General features: G+C 51.0%; 4 protein-coding genes across 4 annotated transcripts; 2 read left to right on the plus strand and 2 right to left on the minus strand.

Moving 5' to 3' along the window:
* Positions 1 to 2058: 2058 nt before the first annotated feature.
* Positions 2059 to 4027, minus strand: AAFC00_003436 (uncharacterized protein; the record flags this gene model as incomplete). Its single annotated transcript, XM_069342906.1, has 2 exons — positions 2059 to 2357; positions 2497 to 4027. The coding sequence occupies 2 exons, from the start codon at positions 4025 to 4027 to the stop codon at positions 2059 to 2061; spliced, it is 1830 nt and encodes a 609-aa protein (XP_069200714.1).
* An 823-nt stretch (positions 4028 to 4850) lies between these two features.
* AAFC00_003437 (uncharacterized protein) lies at positions 4851 to 6215 on the plus strand (the record flags this gene model as incomplete). The annotated part of the gene is made up of 2 exons (XM_069342907.1): positions 4851 to 5541; positions 5611 to 6215. 2 exons carry the CDS (start codon positions 4851 to 4853, stop codon positions 6213 to 6215), a joined length of 1296 nt encoding a protein of 431 aa, XP_069200715.1.
* A 137-nt stretch (positions 6216 to 6352) lies between these two features.
* AAFC00_003438 (uncharacterized protein) lies at positions 6353 to 7655 on the minus strand (the record flags this gene model as incomplete). Its single annotated transcript, XM_069342908.1, has 4 exons — positions 6353 to 6436; positions 6493 to 6715; positions 6790 to 7361; positions 7530 to 7655. The coding sequence occupies 4 exons, from the start codon at positions 7653 to 7655 to the stop codon at positions 6353 to 6355; spliced, it is 1005 nt and encodes a 334-aa protein (XP_069200716.1).
* A 577-nt stretch (positions 7656 to 8232) lies between these two features.
* On the plus strand, positions 8233 to 10443 carry AAFC00_003439 (uncharacterized protein; the record flags this gene model as incomplete). Its single annotated transcript, XM_069342909.1, has 1 exon — positions 8233 to 10443. One exon carries the CDS (start codon positions 8233 to 8235, stop codon positions 10441 to 10443), a length of 2211 nt encoding a protein of 736 aa, XP_069200717.1.
* Positions 10444 to 17643: the final 7200 nt, after the last annotated feature.

Raw genomic sequence — 17643 nt, forward strand, 5'->3', positions numbered from 1 at the left:
GCTGTCGTTATATGAAATTCACCTGGCGGCTCAGCCTGGAGACGGAGGCTGATAAATGCCGAAGAATAAGCGAGCCGCAAGTAGCAGAGCGCCGCTCACTTGTAGGCAAAGCCAAGTGAGCTCGTCTGCTTCCTCACAGTCAATGAGATCTGACGTACTCAAATAGTACTCAAATAGTACTCAAATACCTTGACGTATTACTCCGGAGATCTCAAAATATCAATATTACAGACGGGATGATGGCGATGATGATGGTGTTAAATCTCTGGTAAAAGGTCCAATCGGACCCAGACCAGGTCTCAAATGACCCTGCAAACACAATTGGCGACGAATCTCCAATGTCTCATTGGTTCGTCTCCATCTGACCGTTAAAACAGCCACGCATCGGGACTTGCGTAGACCACGACTCGTTGCAAACGTCCACTAGAGTCTCACATTCTGCGTGCTTCGCAGAGATACCCTGAAGAGGTTACCGAACAATATCTGAATCAGTAGCATGGGCCAAGAAACGTGGTCATCCACAGAATGGCATACATATTCCAAGGGAGATTCGCACTTTTGATAATGAGGATTATGCTCGTCTCTCTAATCACTTCTTACATATCAATTTCCTTGTTGTAATAAGAATAATGTCTTCTATTTCGAAGTACCTAGTCCCGTGGTTGGCGTTCGGTGGTATCATGACATCGAATGCCGCAGCTGTTCTCCACAAGAGACAAACGACTGTGGACTCGCCATGTTACAACATCCAGGGCGTCGGCTCGTTCAACACACACTTCAGCGTTGACTTCACCTCCACGAACACCCTACCGTCTGATCTGCAAGTGAGCACGAACACCATTGGAGCAGGCTATGCCCCATACGCAAGACAACACAATGCGACCAACGTGATTCTCGATGGCGAGAACCTGAAGATGGTAGTTCCTGGCGCACAAAACACCAGCCCGATCCAGTGTGCGCAGATGACGACCGCCTACGACGACGTCCTCTACGCCAGCGTCCGCACAGTCGCGAAAGCCAGCAACATCAGCGGCGTCGTGCACGGCTTTTTCATGTACCAGAGCGACTACCAAGAAACCGACATTGAGATCCGCACCGCGAACCTCGACGTCGTGCAATGGACGAACCAGAAAGCCAGCGATAGCGCCCCCGAGACCACAGGCGCCACGTCCGCCCCGGACGACATGACGACCGCCTTCCACGAGTACAGATACGACTGGCTGCCCTCGCGCTGCAACTTTTACATCGACGGCGTCCTGCAGTACAGCATTACCGGTAACGTGCCCACGCAAGCTGGGTACCTGATGTGGAACCAGTGGTCCAACGGCTTCACGTGGACGCTGGGTCCTCCTGCGGCGGACAGTATCCTTGAGATCCAGTCCATCGATGCCTATTTCAACCGCGCCAGCAACCCGGTCTACTGCGCCAACTTCGCTAATGGCGCCGCTGTCTTCTCGTCTGCTTCCTCATCGTCGTCGTCGTCGTCGTCGTCGTCGTCGTCGTCGTCGAGCACCGCTGTCGCCAAGTCTGCGATGACTGCTACCAAGGCTGGGAATGCGAAGAAGACCTCGTCGACTCCTACCCCTACCCCTACCCCTACTGCGACCAAGGGCAAGAAGCAACAGTTCTGATCATCCGCTCTAATTTGACCTCTCTTTCTATTTTCTCTGTGATAAGCGAAGATGGTTGGAATCTTCGAATGTCTAGGATTTGTATATAGCCCCGTGTGGTCGAGCGATAGCGAGAGATGTCAGTTATCATATAATTGTATCATAAAAAGTAGAAACGTACATAGCACTGCAAAGTCAATTAATTCTTCCGTTCAAACATATCCAACGAGCACCTCATGGTATCCACCACTCACACTCGAGAGATTGAGCGCCTTCAATCCGCCAGCGATATTCTTCCCATCGAACTTGACACTCTGGTTCGCATGTGCCTCACTCTCAGACAGCAGCGTAACCCTCCCCACAGTCCCCGCAGGCGCACTCCACTCAAGCCTGACTCCGCCACTCGTCTCATTCTTACTCCACTTGGCCCAGAACTTGCCCAGCTCCGTCACAAACCCCCCTGAACATCGGTCAGTCCATCCGCGTCAAAGGCAGGCTTCAGGCTCCACCTCGAGCCACTGCGGCCGACAACACTGAGTCCCAGAATGAAGTTCGTGAGCGCGGATGTAGGCCCTGTCGACCAGCCGTGAGAATGTGAAATGTACGAGGCGTCGTAGCCGTAGCCGCGCGAGGAGCGGTAGCCGAAGGTGCCGTTTACTAGATAGCCTTCTATGTGGGTCGAGGTGGAGCCGTTCGGGTTGTGCAGGTACCAGCCCCATGAGCGGCGGATGAGGTCTAGGGCTCGGTCTTTTTGTCACCGTCAGTTGTCTTTCTAGGTATGTAGTTGTAGACGATTTGTGGGGGGTGGGTCAGGAGAGGAGGACAGGGAGAGATAAGGAGAAAGGGGAAACGGGGAGGGAGGAGAGAGAGTTTGGCTGTTACGTACTCGTCTGGCCTATCAACATATGAGCTTGAATCTCAAAGGACGAGATAAAAGGCGATATGTTTTCCGGTAATTCAGGCGCTTCGGCGCCAATTGGCGTCCAGTTTCTCGTGAGCTTTTCCGAAATCGATTGAGCTCGGGAGGAATTGGCAGTCGACGGCGGGACTACACCGAAGAGTATTGCAAGGCTATTTGCATCTTGCGGATGCAAGGTGGTGGCCGTAGCGTTGTCCTTGAAGGCGCCGTACGACTCATCCCAACAGTACTTGTTGATGGTCGTGCTGAGCTTGTCTGCTCGTGTGTTGTATGTGCTGCTCAGATTCGTCGAGTCTCCCACCCAAGTTGCAAGATCGGCTCCTGTGCGTAGAGTGTGATAGAGAATCATGTTCGCCTCGCTGTTGTTGAAGCCTTGCTGCCATCTCGCCCAGTCGCGGATACCGGTCACGTTCAGCAAGCCGCTGGGCTGAACTTTGGCATAGACGTAATCCATGGCGCGGGTGTACTTCGCCCAATTCTTGGCAAGGAAGGCCGTGTCGTTTGTGTACAGCAGATAATTGTATGTCCCGATCATTGTCCAACAATGGTAGGTATCAGAGCCCTGCTGCAGAAGTGGTGGGCCTGCTTCCGGGAAGGAGCCATCCGAGTTCTGATGATCGTACATTGTTTGAAGAGCATTAACGACGCTGGTGAGATCACCAATGCTCACAAATGTCGACGGCACTGCGATGCCCATGTCTCCTGGCCAGACTGCACGGTCTCGCTTGGCACCATCGACAATGACAGTATCGCCAGGTGACATTGTTCCGTTGTTCGCCCAGCCATAAGCCAAGGTCGGAACCCATCGTCCAGTGTCGACGGGTACATTGTTGGTCTGCAAAGTATACGCTCCACTATACCAGATCTTGTTCAATTCGTCGTCATTGCTGTGGAAATAGCCCTGGTAAGCACGGAGATTCGACCAGGTCGGCTGGAAGCCGATTTCGAGAGATACATCTTCTATGTCGATTGTAGACGACTGTTGTGTTGTGATCAAGAACAGCGTCAAGTAACGGAAGCCACCGCGTAAATGTGGCAAGTCCATAGTGTAAGTGAAATTACCAGAAGTAGAAAAGTTCGAATGGATGGCGCCATCGCCATACTTGAACTTGCCATTGGAAGAGTCCGAGGCCAGTCCGATCCAGTTCTTCGCTTCCGAAAACGCGAGACCTAGTGCACCGACACCTGTAGCAGAGTACTTGATCGTGGCTATCCCTCCGACTTCTTTGCCAAAGTCATACACGAAAGCAGACGCATTCCCTTGCAGATGTCCTGGTCCTGGGTAAGATGAGATGACGGAAGCATTTGCCAAAGCCAGGATGGAAGCTGGAGCGACGATTCGTGAATCAGGCGAGTAGATGTTGGCTTCCCATTCACCAGGGAAGGCAGCCTCAGCAGGACCTGAACATGTAATGTTCTGCCAACATGATTGAGCCAAGGCAGGTCTGAAGGAAGCAGCGAGGAAGAGAGACAGACAAGATTGGAGCGATAACATCATTGCACGTCCTATAGTAAGGTCTACAACTCGATAGACCCAAGAATCAACCTACCTAACGTGTCATTCACCTGCAATGACAATGAACCTACCTTTATATAGACATTTATATATTGCAACGCGCAACAAACAAGAAGTCTCGTGTTATATTGCACCGAGGACCCCTCGGACAGCATACGCGAGCGGAAAAATCGAGGACCACTGGTTTGAGGTGCCGCGAGCCTGCATTGCAGATCTGGAGGAAAGCGGGGAAATAGTAGCGTCGAAAGGATCCAGTAGAACCATGACATCTGTAGATCTATTGCGGAGTCCTGTACCTGGCATGTTGAGCAATGACTTGGCATTTTGCTCATGGTCAAGTTCATCAGAAGTGTATACTTGTAGCAGTTGTGTGTGAAGTCTGAGACGAAAGACGGAAGGTATGAGAGCTATAGGGTGACCAGCTGGTGGCGATGGTCCGAGGAAGCTCCTTATTGCAGCGACTGGATGCGTTGGCTACAGGTACATGTCCAGTCCATGTGCTTCCAAGCAGTATCACACATGCATGTCTAAGCGAGCAATTGGCCCATACAAGGTGCTGTCTGTATTGATAGTGACGGGACCGCAAGGATAAATCGGAGGTGAGGGTCTCCTCTTCGGGAGATACTTGTACAGGCCGACGTCAGGGAACAAAAACATGGGGATCAAGGCTTGGCGAGTTTGCAGCGTCCGACTTCAACTGCTGCACTCGTCCCAGAAAGTTGATCAGGTAATTGATTGATCATTGATCATTTATCTGTTCATCATACCCACACAACAATCCCTTCCTTGACACCATCTCGACATCATGGCGGACATACAAACCCTGCCTGTAGAGGACGCAACACCAACAACGCCAGCGTCGCCCTCAACTGGCGTGCAACTACCTCCCGAAAGCGCCACCACAGACGACAATGCGCTCACAGTCATCGAAGCCGACAACACCATGATGACGACAACAGAAAGCGGCAAGAAGAAGATCAAGAAGATCATCAAGAAGAAGCGCAGACCAGCACGACCCCAAGTCGACCCGTCGACGTTCAAGACCGAGCCGCCGCCGCAAACGGGCACCATCTTCAACATCTGGTACAACAAATGGTCAGGCGGCGACAGAGAAGATGCCTACATGTCCAAGCACCAGGCCAAGGGCCGCTGTAACGTTGCCCTGGACTCGGGATACACCAAAGCCGACAAAGTCGCCGGATCGTATTTCTGCCTCTTCTTCGCGCGGGGACTGTGTCCCAAGGGCCAGGACTGCGAGTATCTGCACCGACTACCGAACGCGCGCGTGGAAAGGGAGGGCGGACTGGGCGATATCTTCCCCAGCAATGTCGACTGCTTCGGTCGGGACAAATTCAGCGATTACAGGGATGACATGGGTGGTGTGGGCAGCTTCATGAGAGTCAACAGGACGCTGTACATTGGACGCATTCACGTGACGGACGACATTGAGGAGGTTGTCGCCAGACATTTCCAGGAGTGGGGACAAGTTGAGCGCAGTAAGTTTTGCATTTTCCCCCGGTCTCCCAACATCGCAGAGCGCCTTACTGACAGTCTGCCTCCGACAGTACGTGTATTGCCCTCGCGAGGAGTGGCATTCGTGACCTACGTGCACCTAGCCAACGCCGAATTCGCCAAAGAAGCCATGGCGCACCAATCTCTCGACTCGGACGAAACTCTCAACGTGCGCTGGGCAACCGTCGACCCGAACCCAGCAGCCCAGAAGCGCGAAGTGCGAAAGATCGAAGAACAGGCCGCCGAAGCCATCCGTCGCGCGCTGCCGGCGGACTATGTCGCCGAGATCGAGGGCCGCGGATCAGGCTGGGAAGACGCGAGGAAGAGACGCAAGATCGAAGGCAGTTTCGGACTCAAGGGGTATGATGCGCCTGACGAAGTGTGGTACGCGGCGGAGAAGTCGAGGCTGGAGGCGCCGGAGCAGCAACATCTTCTGGAAGCAGGAGATCTGCATGGAGAGGAAGAAGACGACGATGCGCCTCTGCGGATAGAAGACTTGAAAAGACCTGCAGACAGCGCTTCTGGCGGTGGCGGCATCCTATCCGGCGTCACACTGAGCGCGCTGAAAGGCTATACTGCAGACAGTTCCGCGAAAAAGGCTCCAGATAAGCCCGCTGGTCCTTTGGTCGGATACGGAAGCGACGAGGACAGCGATTGAAGAAGAAGATGAAGAAAAGTAGGACACAAGGGAAAGAGCCGACCTTCTTTGAAACACTTTTATGATACCACAAAAACTTCTGCATCAAGGGTGTTGACCTTGCTATGTACGTTCATTACATCTTCCTCACACATTTTTCATCCCACATGTTCGTTCAAGAAGACTTTGATATCCGCCAGCGCCTTCTCAGTCTGATCGCACGCGCCTGGCGGGAAAAAGACCTGCTCACCGAGTAAGAACACATCACCAAACACAGAAAAAGAAAACAAAGACTCACAAAGCCATGAGGAGCCCCAGGATAGAACTTCGTGATCGACTCGGCGCCACTCAGAGCCCACTTCGCACCCATGAATATCGTGTCGTCGTAGAGACAGTCCCTGGTCCCGCAGGTGAATAATGCCGGGGGCAGATTGAGGCTGCTCATATCTTTGTACAGAGGCGAGATAGAGGGGGCGCGTCTTTCTTCTTCTGTTTTGCCTGGGAGGTAGGCTTCCAGGTATCTGATGCTGCGTAAGTATCGCACATCCCTCAGGTAGTGATTGAGGAATCGACAGAGGATTGGGAAAACACATACCTGGCCATGATCGCCCGATCGAGAATCAAAGGCTGATCGAAATGGTACACCTGCGGCGTCCAACCACCGAGCTGAAAGGCTCCGAAATTCAACACCAGTCCCTTGAACGCAAACTCAGGACGTGTGTCTATCAGATGAAAAGCAGTCAGTGCGGAAAGATGAGCTCCGGCAGAGTCTCCGCCCATGAACATGAGTCTAGCACCGAATCGTTCCTCGCCCGAGTCGACTAGATACTCTGCGGCGTCGAAGCAGTCTTCGTTGCCTGCTGGGAAGGGGTGTTCCGGGGCGAGTCGATACCCGATGGATATGACGGTCAGGTCGCACTCGTCGGCCATGTAGGCTAACATCGTGTCTTGGTATGCCTCGGACTGGAGCACCCAGCCTCCGCCGTGGATGTGCATGAAGAGACCCTTGGACTTGTTGCCGTTTCGAGGCTCAAAGACACGAGCTGTCAGAGACCGGTCTTTATCACGGCTTGGGAAGGTCATGTCCTTGCCGTGGGCGAGGACCGTTGGCCGTGGCATGGGGGTTTCTCCGTTCCAGCGCATTTGACGATACTTTTCTGCGCCGACCTGGATCATGGGCGATGTACGTCAGTCTACCACGACTGTGAGGAATACTAAGATGAACGGGGTATGGCAATGCCAGATCAGAGCAATGTGGCAATGTGGCATGGTTCCATGGTCCTGGTAAAGGATGCATTTTGCAACTACATATAACCACAGCACAGGCAATCTCACCTCATACCATGCCGGCCCATTCTGCATAGCATCCATGAGTTTCTGGTTGAAGTCCTTGGTCTTTTGGAAAACGGCCGACGGCGCAAACTTGGTCCGGTCTATTTGCAAGTCTGACTGGAGAGGCATTTGGGTAATTAGTGCTTCCGAAGAGGGGTCTAAGATGTTCGTAGAAATCTATCAGCCTTGTGACTTGGAAAATCACGATATAATAGCAACAATGAAGTTGGCGAATCTAATTGTTATCGAAACCTCGTGCGGGGATGACGATCATAGATGGAGATTACGGTTGTGAGATAGGGTCACACATGTGGTGCGGAGATGCCGAAAGGCTCCAGTCTGGTCATGGCTGAGTATGGCTCCCATGTCCCGCTACCATTGCCATCATAGATAGGTCTCCACACGTCGGTTCAACACTGACTATGACCTACAATGCCTCTAAACCTTGTGACGTGCCGAGGTCAGGAACGTGAATACCAGGCAAAGAGGTAAAGTACAGTAGGTGAGGTAATGAAGTCAACAAGGAGATAGGACGGACTTAACTGCTCCCCGCAAAGTCGGAGTTGCCAAGCTCAGGGTCCTGGTCCCGGCGGCTCAGAAAAAATCCGGCCTCAGATCTGAGATTTGCGACCAGAAGAAAGTTGTGTTTAGAAATTATTTCATCCCAATCTACTTTGACATTGATACACTCGCCACTTATATCAAAATGGCGCCCAGCAGACGTATGCAAAAGCAGGGTGTTCCCGAACCCCTGAACGAGTCTCTCGTCACCAAGAAGAGAAAGGACTACGAGCCGGCCCCAGTGGTAGAGAGAAGCAAAAAGAGACGAACCGACGCAAAGGGCGCCACCAAGCAGAATGGTGTCAAGAACGGAGCCAAGAACTCTGCGGCTGGAAAATCCACCAAGGGATCGTTTGTGCCCAATGGAACGACACAGAAGGGCAGAGGCAAGAAGGCACAGCAGGTGATTGAGAGTGATGCAGACGAAGATATGGATGGTTCAGACCTCGAGGACGAGCATGTCTCACTATCAGAGGGCATTGGCGGCATCGACGATGCCCTTGACTCTGACGAGGAGCTCTCCGCTGAAGACGATGACTTCCTGGACTCGGACGACCCGGATGTACAGAAGGCAATGTGGTCCGAAGACGAAGACGCCTCGGATGCTGAAGAAATCCTGACTGCTGCGAACATCGCTGGTCTTTCTGGTCAGCTTGACGCAAAGGCAGAGGAAGAAGCGGCAGAGGCACAGGCCGAACTCGACGACGACGCAATGCAAACCAACATTGCTGCAGACATTCCCAGCGACGACGAGGAGGCTGCCGCTCGTGCTGCCACGTTAGCACCCGATCTCCAAATGCTCCGCACTCGCATCACCGAAACCACCCGTGTTCTGTCCTCATTCAAAGAGCTTGCCGATCCTAACAAATCTCGCGCCGAATACACGAATCAGATCCTTACCGACATCTGCGTATACTACGGCTACTCGCGATTCCTTGCAGAGAAGCTCTGGAACCTCTTCTCGCCGCAAGAGGCCCTCGCATTCTTCGATGCCAACGAGACCCCCAGACCGCTGGTCATCAGAACCAACACCCTTCGCACTCATCGTCGTGAGCTTGCACACTCCTTGATCAACCGCGGTGTCACACTAGAACCGGTCGGCAAGTGGAGCAAGGTCGGTCTTCAGGTCTTCGAGTCACAGGTGCCGCTGGGTGCTACTCCTGAATATCTTGCTGGTCACTACATCCTCCAGGCCGCAAGTTCTTTCCTTCCCGTCATGGCCCTGGCTCCGCAAGAGAACGAGCGCGTGCTGGACATGGCAGCCGCTCCCGGTGGTAAAACAACTTACGCTGCAGCACTTATGCGCAACACTGGTGTGGTCTTCGCCAACGATGCCAGCAAGGTCCGTGCCAAGGGTCTGATTGGTAACATCCACCGTCTGGGTGTCAAAAACACCATCGTCTGCCACTATTCTGCACTTGAATTCCCCAAGGTCATGGGTGGGTTTGACAGAGTTCTCCTCGATGCTCCTTGCTCAGGAACCGGTGTCATCGCAAAGGATTCCAGTGTCAAGACGAACAAAACCGAGGCTGATTTCCTCCGACTCCCTCATCTTCAAAAGCAGTTGCTGTTAGCAGCTATTGATTCAGTCGATCACGCATCCAAGACTGGTGGCTACATTGTCTACTCAACTTGCAGTGTCACCGTGGAGGAGAATGAGCAGGTCGTTCAATACGCTCTGAACAAGCGACCCAACGTCAAGCTTGTCAGCACTGGTCTGGTCTTCGGAAAGGAGGGTTTCACCAGCTTCATGGGCAAGCAATTCCACCCCAGTCTGAAGGAGACGAGGAGATACTACCCACACGCCTACAACGTCGACGGCTTCTACGTTGCCAAATTCAAGAAGGTCGGACCTACTCCAGCCAACACTATCAAGGCCCAAGGCCAAGGCAGCTCCAAGGTTGACAAGACCATTGCTGATGGTGAAGACGAGGTCGTGGATAAGACACCTATCAAGGATGATGATGAGGAGTCCGAAGATGACTTTGGAGGCTTTGATGAGGAAGAAGACGAAGCTATCATTGAAAGAGCAAAGAAGAACCAAATCAAGAGGAAGGGTCTTGATCCGCGCGCTGATAAGACCAAAGTCAGTGCTAGTCAGAAAGGAGAGGAGCAGAAGAAGAAGGCTGCTTCCAATGGCGATAACAGCTCCAAAGTCGCCGAGAAGAAAAGCCCTAAGTCAGACAAGACCAAGGCTGTCAAGGATCCCAAAGTATCAGAGAAGCCCGTTAAAGATGGAGTAAGTGAGGTTGGTGGCCATGCTACAGGCACTTCGACAGATCTCCAGTCCCGAAAGGAGAAGAGAAAGCTGAACACCGCTGGCAAGAAAGCCAAGGCAAGTCAGAAGAGCAAGTAAGGAATAATATAGAGCGCAGTTGTGGAGTCACGCCCTTTAATCCCAAATTATTGATTCACGTTGAGGAGCAGTTGCTCCTTCCTCTTTTACCCTCAGAACCTTTTTCTCGCCACATCTCTTATACATGAGCAGACTGCGCGTCTTAGCATTAATATATCCCCCCATCTTACTAACGATAAGACACATCAACCTGTCGCATTGCTTCACTTTCACCTCTATCCTCGTCTGTTCCTGTCTTCGCATACAGAGCACCTGCCGGTGAAAGGTTCGTTGGTAAATTGCTCACTTCGTAAGATCTTCCTCCAAGTTTTCCTAGACTCTTTGACCAAACAACAAACCAAACATCCTACTCTTTGATCAACATCAAGCTTTCCTTGTTCACCATGTCTACCTCCAGACGCAGTAAGCCGACAGCCGACAAAGCGGTTACATTTCTCATTTGTTGCATTCGCCATACCGACGGCGGCAAGGTTAGTCATAATTTGAGCAGCAACATAAGGTAAGTAGCACCAAACTCACATTTCCTAGGTTCAGTGGGCCAGCGTAGCCGCCGAGACTGGAGTGACTAGCAACGCTGTGTAAGCTCACTCTCCTTCACTCAACGTACCCATTTTACTTCTAGACCTTGCACATCGTCTATATGGTACATGCTGACATTATTCGACAAGCTACAAACGCTACAAGAAACTCATCGAATCGTATGATGTTTCAACTGCTGTCACTGGTAATGCTGGGGGCAGTCGTGATCCCCCAGTACCTGCATCGAAAGCGAAAGGAATCAGCAAAGGAAAGGGCAAGAAAGTCGCAAACAAGGGGAAAGGAAGCGCAAGAGGCGCTGCTGGAGCAGAACAGGAAGCAAAGGCAGCGCAGGACGATGAAAAGGGAGAAGACCACGATCAAGCCGAAGACAAGAAGGACCTGAAGGTCGAGACTGCCATGGTTAAGGGTGAGCCCTCCATGGTGAAGGACGAGTATTTCCCGGACGATTATGGTTCTGGAGAGCATGCTTGAACTCAGCCAGTCAACAGTGGTTTTCCATCAGCAGAACTCGCCTATTGACTCAACCTCAGCAACTCGCAATATACAGATACTGATCATTTGCGTCTGTCATACACCTGGCTGCTTCATTTATCGGCAAACCAACAAGCCAATTGCAGGAGGCATGGCCTCGGTCTATATCGCCGACGTCTCCAAGCAGAGGCATTAGGCCGATTTACTTGTTTCGATAGTACTTGCACTAGCCAAGAGGATAATTGATCACAATCATCCAATCCTTCCAGATCATATCGTGGTTTCTAGTGGTGGTGAACTGCAGATTAGATCTATGCCATGCGTACCCCTGAAGCGTCCGAACTTGGTATAGCGCAAGATCGCCGAATAGTCCTTGTGCGTAACAGCTTCAACCACACTTCTATTCATTTACCCAACACACTGATGTCCATGAGCCATGACAGAGAGACAAGTGTGCTCCACCAGTATTCTATGATATCATGTACGGCGTCATCGTGCCGGTTAGGATTGTAATACAGCAGTAAGTTGGGTTCGCCTGTGAGTGACTGACATTGGCATGGCACCATGACATAGAGAGAAATAATAATCTTGATCATTTTGGTGCAGCTCAGACGTATCTAAGGTAGTCTTGTAAGGTGTTTTCTGTTCCCACGTATCTAAATTCGCTTTCACTATTGCTTGAATTCACTCGCTCAATTTCACTTGCAATTTCATACATTTCAAGTACAACTACCCTTCTACTGCTTGGTCCTACGACGTCTACAGATTTACTTGACATCGAGAAAAGCCGATCGCACTGATTTGGTCCTACAAATCAACCGCAACAATGCCTATAAGTTGGACGGGTGTGTTCGCATGACGTCGCATCCGAGAGATCCATCATCACTGACCCATCGCGTAGCCCAGGCCGATCGCGCGATGTTCCTTGCCATCCTGGACGACCAAGCAGTGAAAATTGACTTTGATGCCGTCGCCGAGGGCATGGTCGCCGCTGGATTCACATGCACCCCTCGTGCTGTCCAGCAACATATCGCGAGGTTGAAGAAGACCGCTCAAGACGGCAAGGGGCAAGTTTGCCACATCACTCCAACCACTGATCAGGGGCTGACTTTTCTCCAGTGCATCATACGATGAAGACGATGATGGTGATAAGCAGACCACCAAGCCGAAGGCTAGAGGTCGACCTCGCAAGAAGCAACAGACGAGGAAGACCGAGCGTCCGGACGGTTCTGAGAATGACACCTCAAGGCCTCTTAAGAAGGCTCGCCTCGCTCATGCTCAGGAACAATCCGATGATGCTACCGAAGATCAATCCATCAACGATGCCAAGCATTCCGTATGAGTATCCACGCTCATCTTCACCAACTCTGTCATGAACCGACAACCTTCGGCCAATTAAGTCAGGTAGTTCCCATCGAAGACCTTGGAAAGACCATGGCTTCAGTCCTTATGGCAGGCGTATGATCTAGCGGAGGAAGGTGAGGAACATCATAATTCTATGGCCCATCATTATTTGTGCCTTATCCAACATGAGGTGCATTAATCGGACTCAGATATATTGAACATCAACAGTGTCCACCTTTCCATTTTCTGCTATCATCCTCTTTACTTGCTTCCAATACTCGTAATTCAAGACTTGTAGTACTCAAGAGCTAGGATAATAGATGGGACCAGGAACCCAACGGGCTCATCAGTCCCCGGACTGATCTGGACAGGGTATAACGTATGTATCTAATGACCACTTTTCCCTCTTCGCTGTCCCAATCGTGCCATCACGATATCGCCAGTATGGACGCCACATTGAGCAGCCCGCTATCTTGAAAAGAGAATGCCTCTCAAAAGATGGGGCAGCCCTTGTTGTTTCGGAAGAGAATCCTCTGCCCTAATATTCCCGACCGTAAGACGAATATCTCGAGTAAACACTTTGTTGCTATAGATTACTTAGGACGTCTCACGCCTGACTGCCAGCTGATACTCTCGCAACGCCTTACTTATGTTGACAGAACACATGATCTAAATCTCGTATTCAATGTAGGCAGACCTGCTCTGTATTGCGGACGTATGCTAAATTTCTTGCAGTAGAATCAGACTCAGCCGGCATTCCTCCAGGATGAAAGAGAACTCCTTGAATGAATCGTCGAAGCGAATCTTCACGTTTCTCTACAAGCCTTCGACCAGCGACAACAATAGGTATTCGCTTACATATTGTCACATTGCTGTGCCGCTATCGAGTTTGGCCAAATTGGACCCTGCCTCTTGAACGATTCGCGCATCAGGTAATGCCTACCGGTATAGGCGTCCGAACGCATCTCCAATGGAGAAACAATAGGGGCGTATCCCTTTACCATGGTACCACACCATCTCTCGGAGGGAGACCCATTACCGTCCTATGAATACAGATCTATGGCTCTATTCCGCATTCGGGCGTATGTCGTTTCAGAGTCTTTCTGCCTGATTCGGTTCACTGCTATCTTACATTACTCGACCCACATGACCCCCATCTTGTATATCAAATCGAGTCGACAATGACATGTGACCTTTACTAATTCACCATCTTTTATACTAACTCCTTTCACTTGAGGGCCCATAGTACACCATCGCAGCGCTGCCTAAGCTGTTGGTCCTCTCTCATAGACCTTGGGTGCCAGCATTCATTATTCAATCCTCATTCTCGACTCACCTCGGTTTGGATTCCGCATTGTTCTTCTCCTGTGGTCCAGTAGAGGATCTGATCACCATTCATAAACTCACCTCCTTCTTCTTCCTTTTGTTGATTGACGACCATCTCATACAACTGGGGTTATCCGAAGTCCACCTTCTAGGTAGCCTTCATTACTCTTTCGTCTTGCTCAAAGCAATACAGTTGTGTAAGTGTGATCTCTACTCACCTCGATGCAAGTCTGTACTAACATTTGATCATAGATCTTGGTTGAAGGTACCTTTCAAGACTCGCTTTCTTCTCATTCAGCCTTTAGAAGTCTGACAGTCCTCTACAAGCTCGCTCAAGTTACTGTATGTTACTCCGTATGGAACTCGACTCGAGACTTTGCTAACGGTGATCTTATTCACAGATCAAGAAATCTGACCAATACAAGGCACGATTTGATCGACTCCTTCACAGAAGATTGGCTCAAAATGCCTCCAAAATCTGCCACTCATCATCAGTTGAACAGTATCTACGGTGGAGGTCTCCCAGAAATGCCACCTGCTCAGCCTACTGTGGCTGCTCCTGATCCACCAGTAGAAATGAGCGCGTCGAGCACCAACCTTGTCGCGCCCAAGAAGCAGCGCAAATCAGCTGCTGGCCGTTCCCTCATCCGCTGGGACTGTGAGTGTACAGCATCCTTCTACTACATGAAGAAATTGCTGACACGAAGATTAGTCGAGAAAGATCAACTGCTCCTCCTTGCTCTCGAATTCTGCAGCAGCAAGCACGGTTTGCAGCTTCCATGGGATGAAGCAGTGCAATACGTCAAGGCTGGTGCTACAGGACAGGCAGCTATCCAGCACCTGTCAAAAGTCCGTAGAGCCCGCGAAGACGCTGGCCAGCCCGTGCCTCCTGAGCCCCTCAAGCGTCGTGTGGGAAAGAAAGACCAGAAGAAACGCAAGATCATTGATGATGACGACGACTTCAGTGACGAAGAGGATTATGAACAGCCTTTCAACGGTTCTACCAAACGAATCGTCTTCCAGCCAATTCGGAAGAGTCGTTCTCGCCGCAGGACTTCGGTCTCTGACAATTACGGTGCCACCCCTGAGGCGTCATTTGGTGGAGAGACATCTACCTCTCGTCGTCGTGTCAAGCGCAAGACCGAGGCTTCGCAGGATGATCTCGCCTTCCATGATCCAGATGAGGAGTGGAGACCTGCTGGCGGAAACGACGTTCCAAAGAAGAAACGTGGCAGATTATTCGGCAGTGTCGCAAAGAGCGAGCCCATGATCAAGGACGAAGAGGATGACTTCGATCGTCTGCGCCCTACCGAGGAAGTCGATTATCGTGAGTACAGGGATGACCAGGAGGACAAAACGGAGGGCAACAGCTACAATCTCAACACCATGGCCTATCAGAAGCCTGGCGTGTACCATGGACGTTTTGGCAACACTTCCGATTCGTACTTTGGACAGGGTCAGTACCATGAGGTCGATTTTTTGACGTGTATATGCTGACGTGATTAAGGTGTAGCCCCTCGTTACAATGGCCCTGTCTACGGTCATGATGGCACTGGCTCCGATCCATTCGTCGACTCTAATGCGCCTGCTTTCCCAACAACTTTTGGGACAATGATGCAGACCCCTGCTGCCGTCGGTCAAGCAATGAACCGCAACTATGGGATGACTACACCCCAGAACTTCAGCTACGATGTCAATGTTCATGGCTATAACAGAGGCCCACACCAGTTCGGTAGCCAGAGCAACGCGAACCCTTCTTCGCTTACCAACATCAATATGCGTATGCCGAGCTCATACCAAGGACAGAGCGCCACTGGACTGGTCACGCCCGCACATTCTTTTACCAGCTCATCGGCCATGACTCCACACAACGCAATGTCTAACCTGTCATTCGCTGACACCTCTATGGTCAAGACCTTCGGACCTTCCCTCGGCTCGACCCAGTCTATCAGCCCAGTCTATCCTCTCCCTGATGTTATTCGTGGCAATGGTCGTGGCCACCATGGATCCAAGAACTACACTTATGGTACCAACAACAGACACGCGCCTACCATGAGCCTTGGAGACTTTGATCATCTGAGCAACCGTTCCAACACCGACGCTCAGTCTACTCAGCACCAATGGGATGATCATCAGCATGATACCGGCGTCCTATCCAAGAACGTTCATCTCAATGCCTTTAGCGCTACCATCGGCGACTCTACCCCACGCAAGTCGTCGCTCAACACCGACAAGACCAGCGAGTCTGCTTCATCTGGTGACGTTACTACTGAGCCTGTCTCATATGTCAACACTCCGCAGCCAGATTTCTCCGAGTTCAGTGGCTTCTTTGACAGTAACGAAGTGCCTGACTTTGCTTTCAACGATGACATGTGAATGAAGGCTTTCGGTGCATGGTCACTGGTCTAGCACCATCATCTTATCGTCCTTTGCTAGTGACGTCTCACTTGATTGTCGTTACTCGTTTACAAGCGAGCGTATCATCGCATGGAATTCGGTTCAAAAAGCATGATCACAGTATCAACGACACACCTTCTCCTCGAGAAAGGCCTGGTTGGCATTTTGACTTCACGGCATGATTTACAACTGAATGATCAATTTCGGGACGTCTTTCTCAGATGATATTCATCCAATCTTCTTGATCAACGACCTGTCCTCATCCGGCGTCTCGTCTCACAGAAACATCATTTATGGGCAAGGACGTCTTGTCTACTGCCTTCTCTCTTTCTTTCTTTTTTGACTTTCTTGATTTCATCTCCTTGGACGACTTTACGACGATTTACTTTCTTTCATTTCGACTTCCTCGTGGCGTTTGCTAGCTAATGCTTTTCTTCTTCCCATTTGGATGACTTTGCGATTTTGAACACTCACAACGGAAGTGACTACAGGAACGAAATGCGAGGGAGCGACTCATCTTGCTCATTGAAAGACGGACTCTGATCCGGGTCGCCTCGCATTCTCGAACCATCACTTCCTCTTGGAGCCACCACCATTTCCTTTGCACACTTCCAATGCCCAGCACAATACCCCTTCTTTTTGCGGCAGATAGTACTCACATAGCATGCGATAGCTCAATTCAACGATAACGAAATTTCATGATGGGTTTGTTCCACGCATATAAGAGGGTCGTGAATCCGTCTTGAGGTCGAAGCGAGTAGAGACTAACAGACTCTCTAAAGACTAATCGAATCTGATCATGAGGGCTTGAGAGCTCGGTGATGATTGTGCCAGCTTATTTGGAGGCAGCTCAGCTTGAAGCTTTTTCATACGGAGATCACCGTTCGCTCTTGCCCGAGTGGTGATCAAGCTGACCTTGTCGTAGGTCCTCCGTTGATGCGATTATCCTCACTGACGGGCAATCAGTAGGTACCACTACAGCACAGAGCAAGACGTCTAGAAAGATCCCACACGAGAGACAACCCCAGGTGCATGCACAGCTTTGTATGGAAGCTCCGCTCGCGCTCCAAAAGTCCAGGCCGGGGCAAGCGGCAATTTCCGCGCCTTCCGCTAGAAGATTCG

Source organism: Neodothiora populina (genome assembly GCF_041146345.1).
Source record: "Neodothiora populina strain CPC 39397 chromosome Unknown canker_contig_16, whole genome shotgun sequence".
NCBI classification, from domain to species: Eukaryota; Fungi; Ascomycota; class Dothideomycetes; order Dothideales; family Dothioraceae; genus Neodothiora; species Neodothiora populina.